At 31.7% G+C, this 13,240-nt stretch overlaps 1 protein-coding gene across 1 annotated transcript; it reads left to right on the top strand.

The window, feature by feature from the left end:
* Positions 2,980 to 4,564, top strand: LOC109326478 (umecyanin-like). Its single transcript, XM_019559178.1, has 2 exons — positions 2,980 to 3,250; positions 4,188 to 4,564. The coding sequence occupies exons 1-2, from the start codon at positions 3,064 to 3,066 to the stop codon at positions 4,490 to 4,492; spliced, it is 492 nt and encodes a 163-aa protein (XP_019414723.1). The 5' UTR covers positions 2,980 to 3,063; the 3' UTR covers positions 4,493 to 4,564.

Below are 13,240 nucleotides of genomic sequence, written 5' to 3'. Positions count from 1 at the left end.
ATTCAAACAAAAAGACAAAGAATTAAAATATGCTCACAACTTAAAATTATCAATGTGCTTAAAAATGGTATGTCCAAATCAAGATACCTAGTGCACCATCAATATCAAGTCTTTGGACAGTGATATCAACTGCAAGTGGTACTCTTGTTGTAATAATCAAAAATTCATAATAAGGCATGTCAACTGACGGATCCCTCTTTGGATTGATTCTGATTCATCAGTCACATGTACAAAAATTTAGAATTATAACATGTTTATCATCATAGGTGTATATGATCTTCGGCCAAATATTAACTTTCCTTTGGGCCAGCTAATACCCGCATGAATGACCATACACACTTACATCCAATGTTCCTCATGAGTTATATCCATGAAAGAGGTCACTTTGGCGACATTTCACTTCATTTGGCTCACTTGAAACAATAGACAACCTTAACGGACAACCGAATAACAATTAAAACCAATGCACAAAGATACCAAAACCCCAAAAACTTTATCATACTCTCGCTTGAGCGAGGTACTCTCTCGCTTGGGCGAGGTATTCTTGCTTGAGCGAGATACTCTCACTTGAGCACAATTGAAACCAATGTTTTTGTTTGGTTCTCGCTTGAGCGAGCCTTATGTCGCCTGAACACTCACTTGGGCGAGTTGTCGCTTGGGCGAGGATCTCCCCGCTTGAGCGCAATTGAAGCCAATGCTTCTGTTTGGCTCTCGCTTGGGCGAGCCACTCTCGCTTGGGCGAGACTCTCTCGCTTGGGCGAGAGCACTGCGACAGAAGACGAACAGTGCGACTTCTGCATCGCTGTTCTTCGAAAAATCATCCCAAAATCAAGAGAAAAAAACAGCAGAAAACAACACTTATTCATTTCAAATCCTTTTATGTTCAAATGAAAATCATGAATGTGTTTCTTAATCGATTCATGGTAAAAATAAACACATCAAAACCCTAAATCAAACCAGATTTGGGGAAGAACATGAAAACCTAATTTCACACATGAATCAAATTGGGGTGGCTCTGATACCACTTGTTGGAGAATTCCTCCATCCGAAATCCATAGATTAAATGCGGAAGTCCTTATGACCATGGCTTTGTTCTCATAACCTAATGTTTATGCCCATACATAAACCCGAATCGAACAACCATGGTCCAGACCGAAGAAACCCCAAATGAGTTCATGGTGAAGATGAAGAACATACCTTGTTGAGCCATTTCTGGAATCTCGAAGGTATGAGGGTGAGATGATCTTCCAGATGATAGAGCGCGTTACGGTTTTCCTTAGTTTCTTTCTATAGGGGAATGAGAGAGAGTGCCTTAGTTTCTTGAATGTTTTGCCTTATGGTGTCTTGGTGCCTTATGTGAGGACTATGCCTTATATTATAGCCTTATGGATGAGTTGATAGTGTTATATCATTATGGATAACACTATCCTCATCCTACCTTATTCTCCCCAACCATTACACCTGAAAACCTGTTGCTCTACAAATGGGGACCATAACCCATAAAAGTAACCCCGTAGTGGTTACTACTTTAGTTGCAATAATTCTGATTCAGTCCCTTCATCAAATCAGAAATTGCTCGAAGGTATCTACACTTATATTATTTCATGACACATATGTCCTTAGCCACCAAATTATTACTGAAGATCATTTTATATTTTTGGCTAATTACATAATGGCCATAACACAATTATAGAATTCTATTTGTGACCCATAAATTGTCAGAAATTCTAACATGAAAATTGTGCACACTTACCAGGAATTTAATTTTCTTGAGAAAGCATGATACATTTTGATATGAAGTTATGAACATATGTGCATAACTGATTGGTTTGGTTAGTACATAAGGACATGTTTATGAGTTGAGTTTTGAAGGGAGAAGAAAGAAAATAGAAGATTTTAATGTCATCTTATAAAATATTTTATCACTTTTAAGTTTTTTTTCTCATCATTACTCTGAAAAAACTAACTCGTAAACAGATTCTAAAGAGAGTTGAACTTCAGCTAATCAAGGAAAGTTGATTTAGTTTTGTGTAAATGAAATTGTATATGTACAACTTAACAGAATCAACCTAATAAATTTCAAATTTGTTCGGAAACAAGACATTTCAAGAACTTGGAATTCTTTATAGAAAAACCTTTATGAAACGGCTTGAGGCCCACAACATGGCGAGAAAAAGAGCAATAAACAGCCTGAGGAAAAAATATATGTACAAATAGTATAAAAGTTATATATATTATTAGTGAATCATGCCTAATTCATATTTAATTGTTATTAACTTTAAAAAATAATATAAATGAATGATATAGTGGATATATATAAATTTTACACAAACAATATATAGATATGATCTACTATGAAGAACTTTATCCTAAAAACATATAAAAAAATGAAATATTATTTATAGCTTATAAACTATAAGTGAACCAAAATAATTCAATTTCGAACTAGTATTTAATTAAAAAAAAGATAAGCCCCTAAAAATGAAAGTTGAACCATTATAAACTTTTCAAGATTGTGTACATGCTTATGTGCTTGACTACTTCCTGATCACAAATGAGAAATTGACAATGACTAGTTCCTAAAAAATAATCAAACAACCTTATCCTCTTCATTTTGTCATTGGAAAGTAAATGCATATTTCTTTTTTTTTTTATCAGCTTAAATGCATATTTCTTGTTTTATTTTTAATGATAAATATATAATTTTATTATAATTAAAAATTTAAATATACAACCAAAAATTATATTTATATTTATTGTTTAAACTTTAAAGTATTTAGTTCTCCATTAATGGAGTTAATATAAAACAACCTTCACGTAGTCTTTCTGCAGCACGCAACAACAAAACAAATTTATGAGTGTCAAACATGTCGACTCAAACATCATTCAAAATGAATACAACGTTTGACAATTCGAATCTCCTAGAAAAGTCTCCCTTCATCTTTATATATATATATGCACTACCACATTCTCATATCACACAATCAAATTAGAAAGAACAACCTTGAACACAAAGAGAACAGAGTACCAGAAACTTGAAGAACAACGAGAAAAATAAAAACAATGGGAAGGAGGAACATGGTTTTGAATATGGTAGGGTTCTCCATCTTTGCAATGGCTTTCGTGATTATTGCAACTGAAGCAACAGAGTATACTGTTGGTGACGGCTTCGGATGGAACACTCCCACCAATGTGACCTTCTATCAAGACTGGGCAACCAACAAGACATTCTTAGTCGGTGACACACTGAGTAAGTTTAATATGGATGCACTTATTTTTTTAAATTATAAGGTATCCTAGCCAAAACCTCCTAATTTTGGACAAAGATATATTGTTCTAAACTGTATCCTAAATTATACCTCATATTACTGGAAATATATCATGTAAATTAAAAAAATTAAATAATCATTATTTTTTTTGTTTTTTTTAATATTATTAGTTTGAGATATAATTTTACATATCAGATCTTTATCCACTTACTCATGTGCAACTATAAAACTGTGTTTTCGGGTATCTAGGTAAGAACATGGTGGCCTTCATTTTAGTTGCATTTTCCTAAGGTTATGATAAATGCAACTTAAGCACAACTGCATTTACAAAAAAAAAATTCGGGTATCTATGATTGTCATTTTGAATTCCACATTAGTCCACTTGGGGCCGATAGGGTGATTTCATGCTTATTATTATTATGGTCATTGTGGTGTAAAAAAAATTTGATTAAAAAATATTTTTGAATGTAATATATTATGATATTATTGTGTTATGGCCCAATGAAGCAGTTTGGTCTCAAACTTAATGTGGTTAAGAAAGTGTGTTAAGTTGTGGTTAAGAAAGTGTTTTAAGTTGTGGTTATGATTATTGTAATTATGGTTATTGTGACTCTTGCAATGCAGATTGTGGTATGAACTATTTGTGAATAAAAAATATTTTGGATATCAATGCGGTTTGATGCAGTCCGATGCGATTGCATTACGGCTTGACGTAGCCCAAATGCAGTCCGATATGATTGCGTTGCGCCAGTTGCAATCACATCATTGTGATTCGATATCATACTGTAATTATAGTATACCGCAGTTACAATGGTCACTGCAATCGCAATATTGCGGCCGCATCATGTGATGCTGTCGGCAATTTGAAACATTAGGTTATGGCATTCAATATTTTGACTTTGTACTGAATTTGATCAGTTTTCAACATGACTGGAAACCAAATGGTGAGTGATGTATCAAAGGCTGATTACGACAACTGCACAAAAGTGGTTAGCGGATTTGCAGGCACGGAGGGCGTGACAGTATTTAAGCTGACTCTAGTAACATCTGGTCCTCGCTACTTCATTTGCCCTATTGATGATGACTGTGTTAGAGGCCAAAAGTTCAGTATCAATGTTGAGTCCACCAACTCTGCTGCCCCTAAACCACATCATTCTGTTATATCACAATCTGTTGGAATCTTTGCTACCTTGGCTGTGTATTTATTAACCAATGCCCTTTAGAGTCATCAGGATCAGTAGGAGTGTTATAGCATCTATTATATTCTTTTGATTCAGTAAATGTTGTACTGCTAAGAATATATTGTGGGTTTATTTTAATAAGGTTATGTTAACCATTTCACATTTTCCCCGTTGTTAAGGTTAAGAATCTCGAAAGTGAAAAAGTCTTTCACAAAGAAGTTGTATCTTAGTGATTGATAATTTATTTATTAATAAAAAATAATATGGGATAAAGTAATAGTTTATTTATTAGTAATTAATTTATAAACAATATATATTAAATAGTATGAGTAAACGTTTCTAATTATCCTTTGACACTTCCACATTTGGGTTTATTAATTGATAATTAATAAAAACTAAACCCAATTAAGTAAGAGAAAAAATGCATATACTAAAGTTTTATATATTTACATTGTATCATTCATCATTTATATTTAATCATTGTGATTCTTTTTCACAAAAATAATTCAAATAAATAGTAGATGATGTATTAAATATAAATCTTTACCTTCACACTATCTAGATATTCCTCTTATTAAATAAAGCAAATAAAGACATTAACCAAAACCAGTGTGTTTTGTGACCACATGTTCCTAAGAATATCTTATCCTTGTCTTGGACCAATTTAAATATTATTTTTGTTTTTAATTTTTTATTTATGTATTAATATTTAATTAGTTTGGGACAGAGAATAAGATTTTGTTAGACATGTGATATATGTTTTTCTCTCATCTACTTTTTATGTACTACTACGTGTAGGGCTTAATTTGAGGTATCTATATTACACAGCTAAAGGAGGAGGGTGATTATATTTCTTGATTTTTTAAAGATAGTATAACATTAAAATCTTACATCTTAACTCTTTTTGAAAATTCCACAAATTTATTATTTCTCGATAAGAAATAAATGACAAATAAAAGGGAAAAATAATAAATACTGCATACAAAATATACTTTCTAAAATATGAATTATAACTAGAGTCAAATGAACTCTACCCATACAATATTATAACGTGAAAACATTTTGAGAGCATTATGGAAAGAGTGTACCAATAAGCTATATTGTTATATTGTGAATAACTTCTACAAAGGTGTTTGATATAAAACACCTTCAATCTATTAATGTACTAAGAACACCTTTGTAGAAATTATTAAAAAAGATATTTTGAAACAAACTACTTTTTGTTCATAATCAATCAAATAAAATGCATAGAATAAATACAAGAGAAGAAGATAAAAAGACTTGTTAATGTTTGGCTAATTGTGGTTATGTCACTGCACTGAGTGACCACCAATATATTATTAAAGATTACAAGCTCTACCGCATCCATGATATTAGGGGCGGAACTTCATAGCAACAGGTCATATGGATCTCACTGCATCATATGAAATGTAACAAGTAATATGGATCACAAAAAATGTATTAAGGATTGATTTACATGACATATGCCAGTTTCTTGCGGTGTAGGAGGATTTGTAGGGGAAATTAATAGGAAAATATAGCATTACTCTTATTAAAATATTTATTTTATCTACTAAGTGAGTGTTTAAATTAAAACCTAATTTATCAATTTTGGATGACACATAAGACGACAAACAATTTCGTTATTCTATTCACATCGTAGTATAGAGCCAGACAACATTGTAGGCTTACAACAACATCATTAAAAAAATCAATATTGCACCATTGATAGTCCATTTTTGTATGCGCTTTTGTTACCAATTTTTTTTTTTACATTATTCACATCATCACTCATGAATTCATGCAGTGTTTGTATGTAATTTTCACTAATACTTTTTTTATGGTATATATTTTTTTCTTAATAATTTAATATTATACAATCATTACTCCATATTGGAGTATAGTTATAGACATTGTTGATATATTCTGAACTTTAGTTATAGCATACACTAATTTAATCATGAATCAAGATGATTTTTTTATGACAACATTATTGTGATATATATTGAAAAGAAAATAATTGAAAATTTTCTCTTTGATTCAATCATCGATAAATTTAAATCTATAAAATAACAAAATACCACACTTTAAATGAATGTATATAATTTTTTATCATATTTAGTTGTTAAAATGTTATTTAGAATATATTAATATGTTACTTTAAAACATTTCTATATGTTTATTTATATTTTATTTTTATTCAATTAATTTTAATTATAAATTATAATTAAATATTAGTGCCCCTCTAAATTTTAGTTGAAGATTTGTCACTAAATGAGATGTTTCTATTTGGTACTTCTATTTGGTACATATTATAACAATGGACTTTAGTCTAATATATAATATTGTTCACTCTCCTCCATTCCAATACTAGACGATGTGAGACTAATAGGGGTGTTCGCGGTCCACTTGGATCGGTTTTTAAGCAAAAAATCATCCGATCCAAACACGTAACTAGTATACGGCCCGGTCCGGTTCGGTCCATTTATATTAAGATGTCCGATCCAATCCGGTCCAAATATTATATGCGGTTTCGGTCCGGTTTGGATCGGTCTATTTTTTAGATATAAATATATAAATTCCTTCAATTTTAGCCTACAACACCAACAAGGTAATAACCAGAACAATGAAAAAAAATTGATTATTTTAATAGCAAGATTAGAAGCATCAATATTCATATTGTTACGACAGTTTATATGCGTTTTTGCTGTGTTTAGCTTACTGCTTAATGCTTATGTGATATATTTTAGTTAACTTAATAATATCGGTCCGGTCTGGATCGGTCTGGATCCCAGACGTGAAACCGAAGACCGGACTGGACCGATCGGTCCTTAAAAAATAAATCCAATACGATCCAAATACATTCGGTTTTTGCGGTTTCGGTCTACTTTGAATCAGTTTGCGGTTTTTGTTTTGGACCGGTCTGGATTTGAACACCCCTAGAGACTAATACAATAACATATTTCAAGCATCCCAACAATCTTCATCTTGATTGGAATAGACAAATATATCGCTACTTAGGATACTACAAGAATCTCCACCTTAGCAAATATTCAGTTCTATCGTAGTGAGTATTATGCTTCACCTTGTTCAATGTTTATTTCTCTTTAATAGTTCATCAACATAAGAGTCTGCTTAAATCCAGTATAAGCATTTCCGAGTATCATTGAGGGCATTACCAAGAGTCTAACTCTCCAAACTTGTAGTACAACTTCATGTATCGTTATCTAATGGAACATGCAACCTAGCCATCTATTATTAGGAAGTCTTTCAATATTATGGAACCTCTACACCAAAGTTTATCAACAATCATCCTCTTTAGTACTCAGTCAAACTGAACATTGGAGCTTTCTTGGGAAGCATCAACTACTACCACTATTGTCTACTCCGACAATCGCAATGCAAAAGAACTATCATACTTCATCATATGGAGTATACCAACAACACACACCTTACTTCAATGTCAACCAGTGTTCGCGCTACACTCTTGCATCTAAGCCAATGCATATGTCATACTCTACATCTCTACCAATGCTTGTGTTATAATTTACATCCAAGTCAATGCTCGCGTTACACCATGCATCAAAGTTAGCCAGCGTCCATGTGCTTTTTTGGATCTGCTAGCAATTAACATCATTTACCATGACTTCGCAGACACAACATTAGGATATTCCACTTCTCATATCAAATGAGATCATCCTCTCCAACATGTAGAGAGATATTGTCAGCATCTGTCTTAGAGTCTGACTTAACACTCGAGTTCCTATCTTCACCTTGGTATCACTCCAATGCATGGACTTCTGTGATTCTAGATCCAACACAACTGTGATCCGCATCACTATCCCATCATGTTTCCTTCTCTTTCAACTTATCTTATTTATTCTCGCATAGTGCATATGAGAGACCTTGTCCAACCAACATGTTCTTCACTCTCCTTTGTCATAATCTGGCATTTGAGCTAAGAGTCATCTACGAATTGGCTCTGATATCAGTTGTTCAGAACAAGCGATCGATCAAATAGTAAAAGACAATAACACAAGGAATTTGGTAACAAGGTTTGACCAATTATATCTACTTCCTTGGGAGCATTGAGAGAGTACCACTATGTATTAGAAAATAATGACATGTGTTTGTGACTATTGTTCTTCTTGTTACATTAAGTTTATGTAACACATAAATATATAGTCATATACCTCAAACCCTTTAAACTCGGACCCGACCTTAGACCTGATTAAATATAATACATATTCATTTTAGATAAAGTCTTCCCAATGTTATTTATTATTATGAATATGTAATTTGAACTATAAAATGATATGTGTATATATATTATCAATCATGTATATATGATGAAAAAAATTAGAGAATCAATGATACTTTCCACCTAAAAGGTGAGATTACTCTGTATATTTTTTAGTATAGACGCACACAAACATGATGAGTGACTGACCATGAGACAGGTCGAGATGGGTCATGCTTGGTCTCTACCCGGTCCTAAATATTGGCAAGGTCTAATCTTTAAAACCGAACCTAGATCCAGTCAGACCCAATTCAATTCGGGCGGATCATGATTGGACCGTTTTGGGTGAGCGAGTAGGGTCGGGTCCTACTCATCCCTAATTCTATCTATACTAATGTCATCCATTGTCATATTCGACTTTTAATAATATTGAACCTAAAATCCCAAAAATACCGTCCTACAAAATGTTTTCACTATTTATGATTTACCACTATTATTCACATAGGGTGAATATTACTTTATGTGTCACTTCATATGTTATGTAATGTGATTAATCAAAAAATAATTTATTGTTAAATTTATAATTTAAATATAATTTTTTTCAACTAATCATATAAACTAGCATGTGGAGACATAAGATGAAATCTCATTGACATCCTTATTTATTTCTACAAACGGGTAAACAATTTTTAAAATGAAAAATGATTGATTTGTTTTTAAAAGAACAAATCTACAATCCATCTAGCACAAATATTGAAATGTCTTCACAATCCTCATTGAAAAACAATGACAAATACCAACAATGTGTTTGTCTAGTGGTGTAAGTATTCACTAGATCCTTAGATAACTAAAAGGTCAATGACAATGATTTAAATTGTGGCCACAATATTGCCGCAACCGAATCACACCACAATTAAAGTGTGATGCTGAATCATAATGATGCGGCTGCATCGGGCGCAATGCAACTGCATCAGACCGCATCAGGCTCTATCAGGCTGCATCAGATTCAAAAATAGTTTTTAATCACAAAATAATTCATATTGCAAAGGCCGCAATCTGCATCGCAATGACCACAATCATAATAACCGCAATTGTGACTGTAACCGCAATTTAAAACAGTGGTCTAGGGTTAGATTTCGAAAAGGATTAATTCTTTATCCAAAATGTAATGAAATATCCTTGGTAGTAAGAAGAAATTAATTACAAACGATTTTCATATTGTTTTTTTTAATTTTATATTTTTAACAACATGATTATTTCTTATCGGTAAAAAGTGAATCTACAATCCTTGAGGTTAAAAAACTAAATGATGGTGCTTCACGATTCTGAACAATTGAAGGATGGAAAGTCGAAGAGAATTGAATTTATGCAGAATTCCTTTGTTGACACACTGTGAATTCGTTCATTATATTTACCATTTTTTGTTGTTGATAGATTCTGAATCTGTCCGTCCTATTAATTTAAAAGGACAAATTGTTCTTTCATTCAAAGCCAAATTTAGGAACATGACAAATAGAGTGATATATCGTGTAGAAAAAAAGAGATGAAATAAAAATGAGAAGAATGTTGATGGAGAAAGAGCAAGAGTGTTAAATGAAGGCTGGGTGTGCCTCAATGAAGAATGTGGGTGATTGTTGAAGATTTTAAAGCACATACTATGCATGATGGTAGAGATGGGTTGTGATATGAGTAGGGTTAGCATTGAACCGAAACACTTCGACATTTCTTTGAAACTCAGCTCATTGTTTGACATATCATGAAACAACGAGTCAAATTTGAACTAAAAATTAAGCTATGTTAAATAAACAACCTGAATTTTAGCCAAACACAGTTCGATTTGTTAAGTTTAGGAGTTGGAATCGATTATATATGTATATATGAGAATAATATCTTTTGTCCTAAAAAGTGTATCACTTCATATGCTATCATTTGTGATTAATTAGAAAAGTATTTAATTATTAAATTTTTAACTTAAATATATTTTTTCAACCAATCACAAATGAGTGACACATGAATTGATACATTTTTTTGGGAGAAAATATGTTTTCATATATATATATATATTGTATGTACATATATGTCCATATTTAGAAAATATTTAATTTATATGTATTAACTAAATAATCATTATCTAATCTCACGATTCAAATCAAACACTTCACGAACTTCAATCGAGCCAAATTCAAGCTAGAAATATAGGTTATTTCGAACTAGAATCGAGTTTTAAGCCAATCAAGTTCTTATCAATCTGAACTTTGATTCAACTCGATTAAGCTCATTTTTAGCCCTTGATATGAGAATGTGCCGACAATAAGGGTAGTAACTGGACTAATGTGAGAAAAGGTATTTCTGGATATTTTAGGTAAAAGTTTTAAAAAATCGTGTGAGTAAGAATGGTAAGGGGTATTAGAAGGAAACATATCTGCTGTCTCATATTGTATGTCATTTTGTGTACCACCGACTGTGATTAGTTGAAAAAATTTATTTAAATTAAAATTTTAGTAATTAAATATATTTCTGGCCAATTATAAGCAGCGGCGCATACAATAATACACTCTTTTAGGACAAAAGATATCCTCCCCGATTAGAATTGCACTATTACTTATCTATCATTTTTTATTCTATTACGCCACATCTCTTCCTTAATTTCCTTTATCTCTCTTCCCTATATATTTTGCAGAAAAAACTAGGGTGTAGGAGAAACATTTTCCATAATATTTAGAGACATTTTAATTAACATGCTAGAAGTCATTATTGGTAAATGATGATCAATATATTATACACAATTAATAACCTTAATTTATCACGATTAATGATTCTTAGTGTTTAATTGACTTTGTTTCACATGTTTTAGTATTCTAGGCTTTATTGGACAAATATTCCTAAAATGAGATAATTTGGGATTATTTGGTCTGATTAAATCTATTATCATTTTCAAATCATATTTGACATCAAGTGCATTTTGGGCATTATAGAAGTGAATGATATGTACTGAAGTGAAAATTGTATTTTGAATTTACGAGTTTTTATTTGTAAATTCGTTTTTAGTTTTGGGCCCATTGTTTTAAGCCCATTTTCGTTTTATGCATTTTGGAGGGGCTAAATTCGGATTCTCTATTCCATTCACTCACACTTTTACATTCCACCACTTTTGAAAATAAGGCATTTTCGTTTTCCCTCTTTTGCTCCGCTAGGATTTCATTCTTCTTCTTCATTTTCGGTTTTGGTTTCATTTTTATGGAAGATTAAACTTATAGACTAAATTCATTTGGTAATATATTACAACTCTTGAGGTTTTTTATTAATGCATTTTCGGTTTCTTTGTTATTGATTTCTCTATCTTATTCTTGAATGTGGTTTGCTTAATCTCATTGTTTAGAAACTGGTTTGTGAGTTTATCATCGTTTAGTTGATTTACTTTCTAGTACATTAACGCTTAATTTGTGTGAATTTGTTAATGTTTAATGCTTTTGCTGATTTCGCTTAGTTAAAGGCTTAGGTTTGAAACTGTGCAAATTAGGAAGATAATTGATCTTTTGAAACTGATGATTGAGTTGTGAAAGAAATTTAGCTGTTTTATTACACTGCTTTCTTACTGTTTCTTCATTACTTTATGTTCATACCATTCAGCAACAAAAATATGAATGAGTATAAGGTGTTTGAATCTTTGGTTGAAAGATAATTTTAGGAAACGACCTAGGAGTCACTTCTTTGTACTACAATTTTTAATTGTTATATTATTTGCATCTAGTAAGGCCTTGATAAATCAAATATCATTTTCAACTAGTTTTCCACACCAACATGCCCTAAAAAATCACCATGAAAGAAACATCAGCAATCACGTAATATAAGTAACAAAATAAACAATATCTCATGCATTTCTTCAGAATCAAGTTTTATGCTGGGTCAGAAAATGAATTTAAGCATATTAAAATTTGTTTCCTAAATTAGATTCACACTAAAGAGGTAGTGAGCAGTCACATGAATATAAGTAACTCTAGTTTTTGGTTTGCTCTTCTAAAAAATGGAAGAGGCTTCTGTGAGTTTCCAAAGGGAAACAATGAAGGGTATTGAATTACCTGAAAGAAGAAATAAGAGAGTGAAAGATAATGCCTCTTGAACTTTATTGATATTGAAATTTATTGATTACAAAGTGAAACTAAACAAGAGTATTTATACAGAAAAAGAGAACTTCCTAACTGAACTATAACTGACTTAACTAACTTTTATTTACACATGTGGAAAATGTGAAAAAGAGTGCCAAAGAGAGATAGCAATCTCATGCCAATGTTTCGGGTTTTAGAGTGTGTTGATGGAAGAACACCTTTGTGTGTGTGTTCTAAGTTAATCAACCCATCTTCAATAGCTAGACATTTTGCAGCATCATTTCTATATGCAATGTGTAAAATGATTTCCTCATTATTCATAACCATGGCAGCAATCTGAACTTCTCTTCCTATAACAGCAACTTCTTTAATCAATTCTTATGCATTGATAATTTTGTCCTGCATAATAAAATCATAGTTAGATTTGTGAATTGATAAAGAGTT

This window comes from Lupinus angustifolius, chromosome LG14 (genome assembly GCF_001865875.1).
Source record: "Lupinus angustifolius cultivar Tanjil chromosome LG14, LupAngTanjil_v1.0, whole genome shotgun sequence".
Classification (NCBI taxonomy): Eukaryota; Viridiplantae; Streptophyta; class Magnoliopsida; order Fabales; family Fabaceae; genus Lupinus; species Lupinus angustifolius.
Note: the sequence above shows the minus strand (reverse complement) of the source record. Positions and strands in the feature narration are given on the sequence as shown.

Excerpts from the sequence above, each read along its gene's own strand:
- LOC109326478 (XM_019559178.1), top strand. The coding sequence starts at position 3,064 with ATGGGAAGGAGGAACATGGTTTTGAATATGGTAGGGTTCTCCATCTTT. Across the intron at positions 3,251-4,187 it reads CTTAGTCGGTGACACACTGA|TTTTCAACATGACTGGAAAC; the intron begins GTAAGTTTAATA and ends GAATTTGATCAG.